Here is a 12,418-nt window from a genome sequence, read left to right on the forward strand (position 1 = left end):
CGCAAGAACCGGTGCGAACCGGCTGAATCCCACCACTGGGATAGTAATATCTCCTGATACCATTAACAAGATACTACACAAGGATTTGAAATTGAGGAGGGATTACAAACTTCCATTCACACCTAAAATATCCACACACACACACATGTTTTAATGAAAAAAATATCAAAATAAACTGGAATCACAGCAATTCCATTTGACCACATATTTATCAAGTTCCCTAATGCAGCTTCAATGGATTTTGTGCCTTTGAACTTAAATGCTGATCCTTGAAACCAGTAATCATAATCAGTAGAGGACCTTTGGAAAGTTTTTGAACATGTGTGTCATATGATTCAGTATATTGTCTTTTGCACAAGCTTATTACATTGTAAATTTCACTGTGAGGCTGTAGTGCATGATGTTAACAATCAGAGTGGGTACTTTTTTGTGTTCTTGCATATATATGTGTTAAGTTTATTATTAAAAATGAATTGATCTTGAATAAATATTTTCTATTACAGAAGAGTAATGGTAAAATGTAATTTCTAATAAAGGACATAATCACAACTGTAATCTTACTCCTAATGGTATTTTTACTAAGTTAAATTTAGAGGAACTGATATGTTTATGAAAACTGTTGAGTTAATTTACTTTTTACACAAAAAACTATGGTAATTAAATAACACCTTATGAATGCATTAATAAGAAATAAGTTCTAGTGGCTTTATTTTTTATTATTTTCTTACGTAGTGTTGATTAAAATTATATGCGGTATTAAAAGGAAAGATATTTAAGTAAAAAAAGGAAATTTACAAGGATAATTTTTACTAATTATTGATACTAATATCTTTCTCACTGAAAAATCTGTTTTTTTCTGTCAGTGTGGCAGTAAGTAGTGGTGGAAGTGATTCCTGCCAATCCAGTGACACAACTAGTGTTTCAGAACCATGCTCACCAGAATGTCCAGCTTCTCCAGGAACACCTCAGCCTATGCCTCCTCTGCCAGCTTCTCTGTCAGAAGAAACCAATGACAACTGTCTGCATAGCAGTGAGGAGTTTGACAGTATTGACTATGGTGTTTTATCAGTCACAAATTGTTCTCAGGAGGATGCATCTGAATACTTGAGTACTAATCAAAAGGACAGTCTCCTCCAAGGTGATCAACCACAGCCTAAGAAGGTGTCTGATTTCACTGAATGTCCTGTTGAAAAAAAAGATTCTAATGATAAAATTAATTCCTCCAAAGTATCATCAAAGGGACATTTTATGACAAAAATTTGTAGTGAGACTACGAATAATGCCATCATTGCTTACAAGACATTATCTGTTAAAGAATGGGAAGAACCTGATGTCAGAAATAATCATACTGTATATTCACACACTTCATCTTCTACTCAAGGTCTCAGTACCTCATCACTCTCTAGCCAATCACCAATTAATGCCTCATTACACTGTAGCCAATCCCCTACTGCCTCTTCATCAATTTCTAGCCAATCAACTGCCAGTTCTAAAGCCCAATCATCATTAGTATGTAAATGGTTAAATTGTGTTACTGAAGTAAACTGTCCAAGTGAGCTTGTGGAGCACATCCGTATCATCCATGTTGAAACTCAGAAAGATGGAGAAAATTTTACATGTTTGTGGAAAGGGTGTAAAGTAAGTATAATAACTTGAATAAAATGATATAAAAATCATAGAGTATTTTTTCATTATTTTTCCATGATTTTCTAGGTTGCATCAGTGCTTGCTTCTTTGTCATGTAAATATTGCTACTAAACATTATTGACTTTGAGTTTAAAGATTGTTTACTACAATAAATGTTTAAATATTTTGGGCTTGATTTCACGTAAAATTCATGTTAAACACAACAGAAGTAAATTAAGTATTGTTAAGTATGAGCTCATTGTAAATTTTATTTGATAAAATGAACTTTAGTAAAGATAATCATTCTTTAAAACTGTTAAGGTATTTAATTTTTTTTTCAGCCTTTCCAATCTGTGCTCATGTTCAGTCATTTTATAATTTAAAACATCAATACTATATTAACTTCCATCTAACATTTGCTATTAAAATTGAATGATATAATTCTTACACATAAATATATGTTAAAAATAATGTGACTCATATTGTCAGTTCATTGTTATGTAAATTAGGCATATGGTTACCTGAAATCATCAGTTAATCAACTTCCATTGGTAAATGAACAGCTGTTAGAGGTCACTTTACATATGTATGGTTTATGACATTTTACTTCAGTATGCATAACTGCAGCCATGAAAAATAAAGAGTAGCCTGACAACAATGTTACATGCTCAAAGTCAGAGTGTTGATAAGGTTTTGAGGTATTGTTTTTAATCATTTTTCTGAAAAGCTGTTCTCAGAGCATCTGGAATCACTTGACTTGATGTGGTGCATCTTCCAATAGCAGTCCATACATGCTTGATTGAATTGAAATCTGATGAACATGCAGTTCACACCATTCAGTCATTTCAATCTTCTCAAGCAATATTTGACCAATTTAGCATGGTGTAGGTTGGCATTATTATCTATTAATATAAAGTCAGGGTGAATTCAATCAACAATAGACAGTACACAGGGTCATTGGATGTGATCCCCATAACGTGTGGCTGATGTAAATGGTTTTTCCACCATTGCTTATTTCTGATCACAAAATACTTCTTCCACAGGACTTACCATGAAATGTCTGATTTGCATAACAGTGAACCGTGAATGAATGATTGACATTATTTTATGGGAATGGTTTTCTTTCTCATAGCTGTAACATTACAAGTTCCTTTTTTTTTAATTGTTTTGTACAGTGTATTAATACATTTTATGTAACATTATTTCACTATGAAGAGGTGAAAGATGAGATATTTTTCATGTCGTTTAGGAATCCTTCAAGTGTTTTCCTTTTATTCATATTTCATTTGTAATTCAGCTACACTTAAGCAAAATCTTAAACATGTCTGTCGTATTGGCTACTAAACTACTATGTTTTTCTTATCTAAAATTTTGAATACTTTGTAATCAGATTTTCTATTTCTGTTTGGTAAGGATTTATATTTTAAAAGATGTATGCCTTGTTCAGTTGCTTTCTTTCATTGAATATTTCATATTTGAAAATATATAACTAGAGAACTTCCACATTTTTCACCAGATTGGCTACTGCATTGGTTGTTTGCTGTCAACAGAAAAGGATCCATGTCTGACCTTGCTTTTATTTCTGAGTATTTGTACATACCAATAATAACATTTATTTGTAGTAGTGTACAAGATACAAAATTTCATTGTATGGTGAAAGTTGAAGAAAGTGTCTCAGTAATTTTTTGTAGGGTAATAATTAAATTACAGTAAATGAGTTAACCACATTTCACATTTTCTTGTATATGAATTGAATTAGTTGTACCTCATAAGATACTTTTTCCTGTTTGCCTAAGGGTTTTCAAGTATCACATAAAAATTTATCTTGCACTATTGTTTTTATTGATCAAAACTTTTTCTTATTTTCAAAAAGATGTCTAAGTAAAACTATGGTGTTCACTGATTATTGGTTATGTTCACCAGGGTAAGATAAAAGTTTTTTAGGTCATAATAAACATTGATTATGTTGGTTTTCATGTCATAGTATAACACTGGTTATGTAGGTCTGGGTAAGATAAGATTTTCATGTTACAGTATAACACTGGTTATGTAGGTTTGGGTAAGATAATGTTTTCATGTTATAGTATAACACTGGTTATGTAGGTTTGGTCAGAAACACTGGCACATGGATTCCTTGCCCTGATTGTATTTGACAGTGCCTCGAATATCCAGTTAGTATCTTGACAAATCAGGATAGAAAACCATGATTGATGTCATACTGAAATGGTAAAAAATTTCTGCACCTAATGACCCAAGCCCCGAATCTTATAAGCATCTAGTGACATCTCTGGGTTTGGTTAAGATAAGATTTGCATGTCATAGTATAACAGATTATGTAGGTTTGTATAAGATAAGGTAGCAATATGTGGGCATATATCATATGTTTTTTGTCTGCTTAATGATATAGAAATATTTAGAGTGTTCCATTTGTTTAGTTTCCATGCTGTAATGGTGGGAACAAGTGGTCCAGAGAGTCATTAAGATTACCTTGTTCTAACTGCTTTGTTTCATTGTTCTCTATAGTACACTATCCTATCAAAAGTCATGGGACATGTGTAGTTATGAATAAAACATGTCTTTATTCCAAGAAATTATTAATTTGGCCTTAATACAGTTTCAATGCATTGTGGAAGACTGTTTACTAAGTTTTCGTATAAAGCTGGTGGTATTGTGCTCCACTCCTCCTTTAAAGCATTAGTAAGCTCCATTACTGAAGAGGGCCATTTTGGCCTTACCCTAATTCTGCATTCCTGTTCATCCCAAAGATGTTCTATCAGGTTGAGGTCAGGGTTCTGTGCTGGCCACTGCAATGTCCCGATGTTATTCTCTCCAAACCATGCATTTGCAATCATTGCTTTGTGACATGGAGCATTATCATGTTGGAAGGTGTAAGGGTTGTACCAAAACATTTCCACAGTGTAGAACTCAGCATTCATGGATCCATGCACTGCGACCAGTGGACCTAGTCCATACAGGAGAAGCACCCCCAGACCATGATACCACCACCTCTAAACTTCACTGTTGGGACAACACACTCAGGTAATAAGAGTTCTCCAGGCATCCTCCATACCCAAACATGTTCATCAGACTGGAAGAGTGTGTATGGTCACTCGTTGCTCCACAGGACCAATTTCCATTGATCCACGGTCCAAGTTCGATGTGTCTTGCCCCATGCCAATCGATGGTGTGCATTTGTTTTTGTTATCAAGGGCTTGTGGACTGCAGCTCTTCCATGTAAATTCATGACATGCAACTCTCGACGTCTGGTGGAAACACTTATAGGATTGCCTGTGGCTGTCCTATATCTCCAAACACAGATTCTCTAGAGTCTGATGGCGAGATGAGGTAACCAGCCTTCTCAGTGTGCGTAGGCTCCTGTCAGTCACTATTTTATGCCTACCTGGTCATTTCTTGTACTCATTGGCACCTGTGGACTTTCATTTCTTCAGCACGTTGCCAACTGTCGACTTGAGTATATTTAATTGTTGTGCAATAACAAGTAGAGACATTTTCCCCAAATGACATCCAACTATCCTTCCACTCTGTTAGCTCTTTTCGAATACTTATCGTTCAGCGTACAAGTTTGAAATGACTTCCGAGCGAACCGCTGATCACCCTCATTGGCCTAACTATTTGCATATTTAGTCATCACATCCATTGTCCTGCAATCAGAGGTATGTCCCATGACTTTTAGTAGAATAGTGTATATGATGTCTCTTCTGCCTCAGAGGATATTTCAGTAATATATAATATCTAGTTTAAAAGAATTGGCACCGTAATATCCTTTGCTGACCAATTATGATGTTGATTGAATGTAACAGCGGACCAATGCTGTGAGGGAACAAAGGTATTGAGGTGATGCTGTCAAAAAGAGAACGAGGTTACTTATTGAATTCAGGCCTGCTTTCTTTACCCAGTTTCTAATAGAAGATCGTTAAGCGCAACTTCATTCAGGAATAATGTGTTTTAGTTCTATGGAGATTAATAGTGAGGGATAGGAAGCTGTGGAGCTAAACATAGCTTAATGGAAAGAACTGTCATTTCGTCTGCTTAGGCACACACGCTTGTTTTTTTTTTTTTTCGTTTTATCAACCTCTAAATGCACGAAGTAATTTAATTGTGTTAATGCATAAGTGAAAAAAGATTCAGACCATGTTTTTATTAAATCTAACAGAACAGATCAACAACAAAAATATCCAGAAATACTACCATTAGCGAACATGCATTGCAGTTCCTTGTGCATGATAGCTATAAATTGCAGTTATCAAAAGCACTTGTTTTCATTTTGTGTGTTTGTGTGTGTGTGTGCAGATCAAATAGGTCTGTTGCAACTTGCACATGATATGCTAGTTCTCATGTCTTTAGAGGTAGGACTCATCAAACGTCTTTTGCGTTTGGAAGTAGTAGCATTGTTCTGTGATGTGTTCTTAGTGTGTTTTTCAGAATACTTTTCTTTGCCACATCTTTTCAGATGAAATTAACACTAATTTTACCATATGCATGACCTGGGTCGCTAGTGAACTATGACATTTTATTCAAATTTACTGTACAATAAATGTTTTTTTTCTTTTATCGTTAGGTAAAGTTAATGTAGTGTATTCACCAAGAATATTCAATTAAGAATTAAGTTTAGCCAAAAAAATCCAATAATAAATTTTAAACCAATAATGTGGGTTCGTGGTCATTTATAACCCACCTCGTGCTTCTAAGGGTTAAAGGAACTCAGTCAAGTTTTCTAGTATAGAATTTCCCCCTTACTTTCTGATCGAACCTGCTGTTATTTGTGAGTTTACCTAGCTATACTTGTTCTGAAAAAGGTTTCCCTACCATAGTAAACACTGGTTGTATGATTTTAGGTAAGAAAAAATCCGTAAATTATGGTAAAAATGCATCTTTCCTTTTTAACTAAAAAGGTTCACATGTTTCACTGCACTCAGTATTATTATAATTTATACAACATGTTTATATACATTAGTCTTAAATAAGAGACAATATACCGGTGATGATGATAAAATGAAATGGAATACTTACGGTAATATTGACAGTATTGTGGCTATCGGATATCAATTATTTTCATGGTTAGTAGCCTATACAGTCTTCAAAGTGTAATTATTAAGTTAAATCCTCTTTTTTTTTTACTAAGTATGATTTACTAAATAATTGATATTCTACTTTTTGGGCTATTAATCAAGGAAATATCTAGAAAGACTCTGTATGGTGATATTGGCCAATATTTGATCATGGCCCCAGCTCTTCTATCAAGAATATCCAGAAAACTTAACCTGTATTATTCTGTAACCTTTAAGTATTGTAAAATTCGCTAATCCCCCCCCCCAAAAAAACAACAAATAAACATATTCTGTACATGTTTTTTGTTTGTTTTTGCATTGATGTAATGATCATACCATGAACTATTGAGTTTCCCGGATCTATATTTATATACATGTAACTTCAATCATGTATTTCAGGTGTACAATCGGCCATCATGCTCTCTTAGCTGGCTCTACAGACACATGTTAACTCATGGAGGAAACAAGCCTTTCAAATGTATCGTTGACGACTGCGGACAAAGGTTTACTTCTCAGAGTGCCTTAGAAAGGCATGTCAACTCTCACTTCAACAGCGCACCACCATCTAGCGCAAGCAAAAACAGCCGAGCCAAGGATGATAGCCCTAGTAAGTTGGTCAGAAAGAGGAAGGTTCGATATCGTCAAAGATGTTGGGCAGGTAATGAATGATCCTTAATAATATTTTACAGTTTGCCCATAAATCCACTTGGCACCATAACACAAAAATTAATCGACTCTGAAATATTACCGCTATATTACACACACTATAACAATAGTGTTAAATTAGTTGCCGGGAGATCCAGAAATACCTTTAGCATGAAGTGTACAATAGTATCACTTAAAATATCACGTGCTAGTTCACACGTAGCATTGTATCTGTACATAATGTTATAAGCTATATATTTTTTTATGTTGTAAGTTAGATGTTCGCTAGAAGACGCATTACTTTACTATCAAGCTAGTCCTAAAATACTCGTAAATAGTAATGAACGAGAGGCTTTGCGAAATAACAAGGATTAAATTATAAATAGGGATGAGCCAGTCAATTGACTAAGTAAACTTGCAGTGAAACATCAATAAGATAGAGAGTCGTTTTCTGGCTGTTAGAGTGAATTAGTCAGTGAGTATACGTTTTCTTTGAGTCTGTGTTTAGCTATCATGCATATTGAGTTACATTGTACAAATAAGTTGATTTTTACCAGACTATAGTGCAGGTAGCTTGGCTCTGAACGTATGCTTACAACAAGTTACCAAGTGTACAAGCTTTTAAAGAAACGTTAAGGATGAAATAAAACTAATTATCTATTGTTACATGAACTTTGAATTTATTTTCACCAGATACTTTAAAGAAATTCGTAAACGAAAAAACAATGTTACAACCATGGCGCAAAAGTGGGATTACTTTAGTGAAAATAAAATAGAACTGATCAAAAACTTTAGCTGGTTAAGATGAGGCCACGAAGTCAAAGAATCAGAGTGAAGCATTACTTAAGATGATGAATTTAAAAGAAGATCAGGAAGAAATTTACAGAAAATGAAAAGAGGACCAAGAACAAAAAAGATAGAAGAATAAAACGATAGCAGAATAGTAGAACATGACATAAATTTAATGGAGGAGTTAAAAAAAGAGAGACTTATTATTTGAAAAATAATTAAAATCAAAAATAAATCTGATGGAAGACATGATCGATTAAGCTATAGAGGACAAAAGAGAGAGTACAACAGTAAGATTGAAGAAGTGTGTAAAAGCTGTAATGACAAGATGGAAGAAGTGCAAAAGGACATCAATGAAGTCAGAAACGAAGTACGAAAGGACATTGAAAATGTCAAAATTGAAGTAAAGAAAGACATTAACGAGGTAGAAAAGAGCATTATTGAAGTAGGAAAAATATCAGTAACAAAATAAAACATCTTGAAAATGAATTATTAAAAGTGAAGATTGAACCAGCCACACCTCTTTCTGCATTAGCTGAGGAGTACTACTCTGGGATATTATCTGCTACAAAATATGAAATACGAGGAATTACTTGGTTTAAACCTTTACTACTACTACTACTACTACTACCAATGCTGCTGTGCCACCTGTTACTGAAGGACCTTCCTGGACTACTCCAGCCATGAATCCAGAATTTTGTTGGCCTGTTCAACATTGGACATAAGAGATACCAATGGCCTGTGATGAGAAGGTACCGTGGGAGTCATACCAGGCTCAGTTTGAAATAATTTTCAGACTAAACTGGTGGAATAGTAAAGAACAAGTCACCCATCTTGCTGCCTATTTAAGAGAACCAACTTTCATAACAACCTTCCAGCTGAGAGCAGTAACATCTATTAACATTAATACCTACCTTATTTAACAGCTTTGGAATGTCACACTAGAAAGAATAATTCAAAGCAAAGTTCTAGAATAGGGTACAAAGAACGAAGATACATTAGCCAATCTTAAGGAAGATTTGTAAAGGTATGTCCAGTTATCTTACCTAAACGATCCCCGTGAAAAAATTGATTCATTGGCACGTGACCAATTTATAAACGCCATAACAGACGAGAATATAAGAATTATGCTGAAGCAAAGTAGGTGTACATCCTTAAAGGAAGTTCTACAGTTGGCGATAGAACTAGAATCTATTAAGGTTACAGATAAACAACTAAAGACACCATCTCAAAGCCATGGGATCGTCAGAACGAGTAATATTAGAACATCAACTCACACTAACGATGGTTTAAAAGATCTAAAAGGATTGGTAGAGAACATAATGGAGGGAATAAACCTCTAGGCAATATGTGCTTCAAGTGTAAATTGAAAGAACATATTGCCAAGAATTGCTGACAAAAGCTTATAGGAAATAAAAACTCCTCCCAAAGGATACCAGAAAGAGGGAATTGTTATAGATATGTGAAACGTGGCCATTACAACTGAGATTGTGAGGAATCAACTACTGTTAAGACACCAAGTATACCCAAGGATGAGTCTTCATGTCCAACCATATAAAAACAACAACAAAGGGCTAACCAGACATTGGAAAACAGAAATTAGCTAGACTTAAGGGGAAAAGTTCAGCAAAGAATACTCAATCTTTTATAGAAACCAGCTCACAGATTTATTGACAAGAAGCCTTTTTATCTTTTGATTGACAATGATTCTACAGCTACAATAGTTGGACTCTATTTGGTAATGAAAGGAAAACGGGGGAGTGATGCTATAAGAAACTTCTGCATGTCTCATGATGCATGAGTAATTGGCATCAAAGAAGAGTACACACTGGGAACTGACTTTATGCAGAGAGATGGATCTGAGGTTAGGTTATCTTCAAAATAACTTCAGAGTCTGTGGCCAGAAAATTCCTATGCACTATATGGAAATTACTACACTAGAGATTGGACATACCATGACAACAAGGAGAGCAGTTATTATACTACTGAGAAGTTCAGCACTCGTACCAGGACTTGTTAAAAATAAAATTATATCTAGTGACTGCACTGTAATAGGATCAAACACTCCACAATGTCCTGATGGCTTAAGGGCTGGAAGAGCTATTGTGGACCTGAAGAATAAAGATGTCATCATTAGGTCTATGAACACAACAAACCATACAGTTAATCAAATTTGGATGGGATCTTGCATGATGTGAGGCCGTACAGGTAGTACTTTCACATCAAAGAACATTGGAAGTAGTCACTTTTGAGGAACAGTGTAGGAAGTCCGTTGACAAACCCTTACACAAGGACAGTCTACCACTTACAAGAGTCGTATGAATAGAGCTATGAAGGTCTTACAACTGATCAGTTCTAGTGGTTACATAACTTGCTCATGGAATAGCAAAACATCTCCAATGGATCTCATGATTTAGGCCAAAAAAGTAAAATATTGATACTGGATATACAGCCCCAATATGTCATTTAGCCAGGTTACTACTTCCACTTGCAAAATAAGCTGAGGCTTTCAAAGAGAATATAAGCCATGAAGGAACAATTATAGTCCATGGGAATCATCTATTGTACTCGTGAAAAAAAAAGGATGGATCTACAAGTTTATGCATGGACCACCACAAGATGAATGAAGTTACAAAGAATGCCTACCAACTGCCGCAAATTTACTCTACCTTTGGTAGTCTATTTGGATCAAAATAGTTTTCAACATTGGATCTTAAGAGTGGATATTAGCAAGTGAAAGTTGACAAAGCAAGAAGAGAGAAGACTGCTTTTAGCACAAAAGAGGGATTGTGGTAATTTGTCGTGTTACCATTTGGATTATGTAATTCTCCTGCTACATTCCAACAAATAATTGACTGCTTTGTCTGAACTACGCTGGAACATTGTAGTCATCCACTTGATGAGATAATCTCACATGGGAAGACCTTTGGTAATGCTTATGAATGGCTAAGGAAGGTTATAGAATTGTCAAGGAAAGATAATCTTAAGCTGAATCCCAAGAAGTGAGAATTATTTCATCAGCAGGTGATTTTTCTGAGACACATAGCTGGCAGACTAACACTGTCCAGAGTTGGCCTACACCAAACAACTTGCATGAGATAAGAGAATTTTCTAGACTGTGCTCTTACTATCGTTGTTTTGTATCAGCCCGTCCTTTGCACAATTTATTTGAAAAGACAAATAATTTCTATTGAACTACTGATTGTGAATAAACATTTAACAAACTGAAGAAGGAATTGACCACTACTTCTATATCGGCAGGCTGAACTCTGAAAGACCCACTCATTTTAGATATAGATGCTAGTGATTTTTGCATCGTGAACAATTTTGTCAGAAGAACACGAAAAAGAATGTATTTTCTACTATAGCAAGGCAATGACTACTACAGAAAAGAGGTATTCAACACCTTTAAAAGAAGATCTACTACGTATTGTTGCATTCCCTGAGTCATTTCCATCATTATCTATATAGAACATAGTTTACACTCCAAACAGGTCATGCAGCATTGAAATGACTGGTAAATTTTCGTAACCCAGAAGGCCAACTAGCAAGATGGCTTCAAGAACCCTAGGAGTACAATTTTAATTTTTTTATCACCCTAGACAGAACCAAACCAAGGAAATACTGACACACTATCTCTGAGACCACGTGTTAATAAAGAGTGTAAACACTGTGTGAAACACAGGATAAAATGACTACCAATCTAAAGTATAGCAAAGTGTTATCCACGATGTGGCATTCTCAAGTGATTTCAGGAAAATATGTTGTCCAACACTCATGTGAAAAATGCTCGGGCAAGAGGTGCGAGTTTAAACTCAATTATTCAGTGGCTCAAGAATAGTGCAGAAATCCCCTCATGACAAACAAGGATTAGGTTATAAATACTGGCGAGTCAATCAATTGGCTAAGTAAGCTTGCAGTGAAACAGTGGAACATCAAGAAGATAAAGAGTTGCTTTCTACTCAGTAGGGTGAATCAGTCAGTGTGTTTACGTTTTCTTTGAATTTGTGATATGTATCGTGCAAATTGAGTTACTTTGTCCAAGTAAGTTGATTTTTACCTTAGTGTAGTGCAGATAGCGTAGCTGTAAACGTAGGCCTACAACAAGTTACAAAGTGTACAAGCCTGTAATAATTAAAAAAAAACGTTAAGGAGAAAATAAAACTAAATTGTTATTGTTACATGAAGTGGACGTTGAATTTATTTTCACGAGATAATTTAGAAGAAACCGCCAAAGAAAGAGCAATGTTAGAACAATATTTTCTATAGAACCTGGATCAGGCGGTTCC

At 35.0% G+C, this 12,418-nt stretch overlaps 1 protein-coding gene across 3 annotated transcripts in view; it reads left to right on the plus strand.

The window, feature by feature from the left end:
* LOC111085045 (zinc finger protein aebp2-like) overlaps window positions 1–12,418 on the plus strand; it is a 116,734-nt gene that overhangs the window by 63,855 nt on the left and 40,461 nt on the right. For all 3 annotated transcript variants that reach the window (XM_022382067.1, XM_022382066.1, XM_022382068.1), the window contains exons 2-3: window positions 864–1,638; window positions 7,095–7,353. In XM_022382067.1, the coding sequence (XP_022237775.1) occupies window positions 864–1,638; window positions 7,095–7,353 (1,034 nt within the window). The remainder of the gene's footprint in view (window positions 1–863; window positions 1,639–7,094; window positions 7,354–12,418) is intronic.

Source organism: Limulus polyphemus, unplaced genomic scaffold (assembly GCF_000517525.1).
Source record: "Limulus polyphemus unplaced genomic scaffold, Limulus_polyphemus-2.1.2 Scaffold214, whole genome shotgun sequence".
NCBI lineage: Eukaryota > Metazoa > Arthropoda > Merostomata > Xiphosura > Limulidae > Limulus > Limulus polyphemus.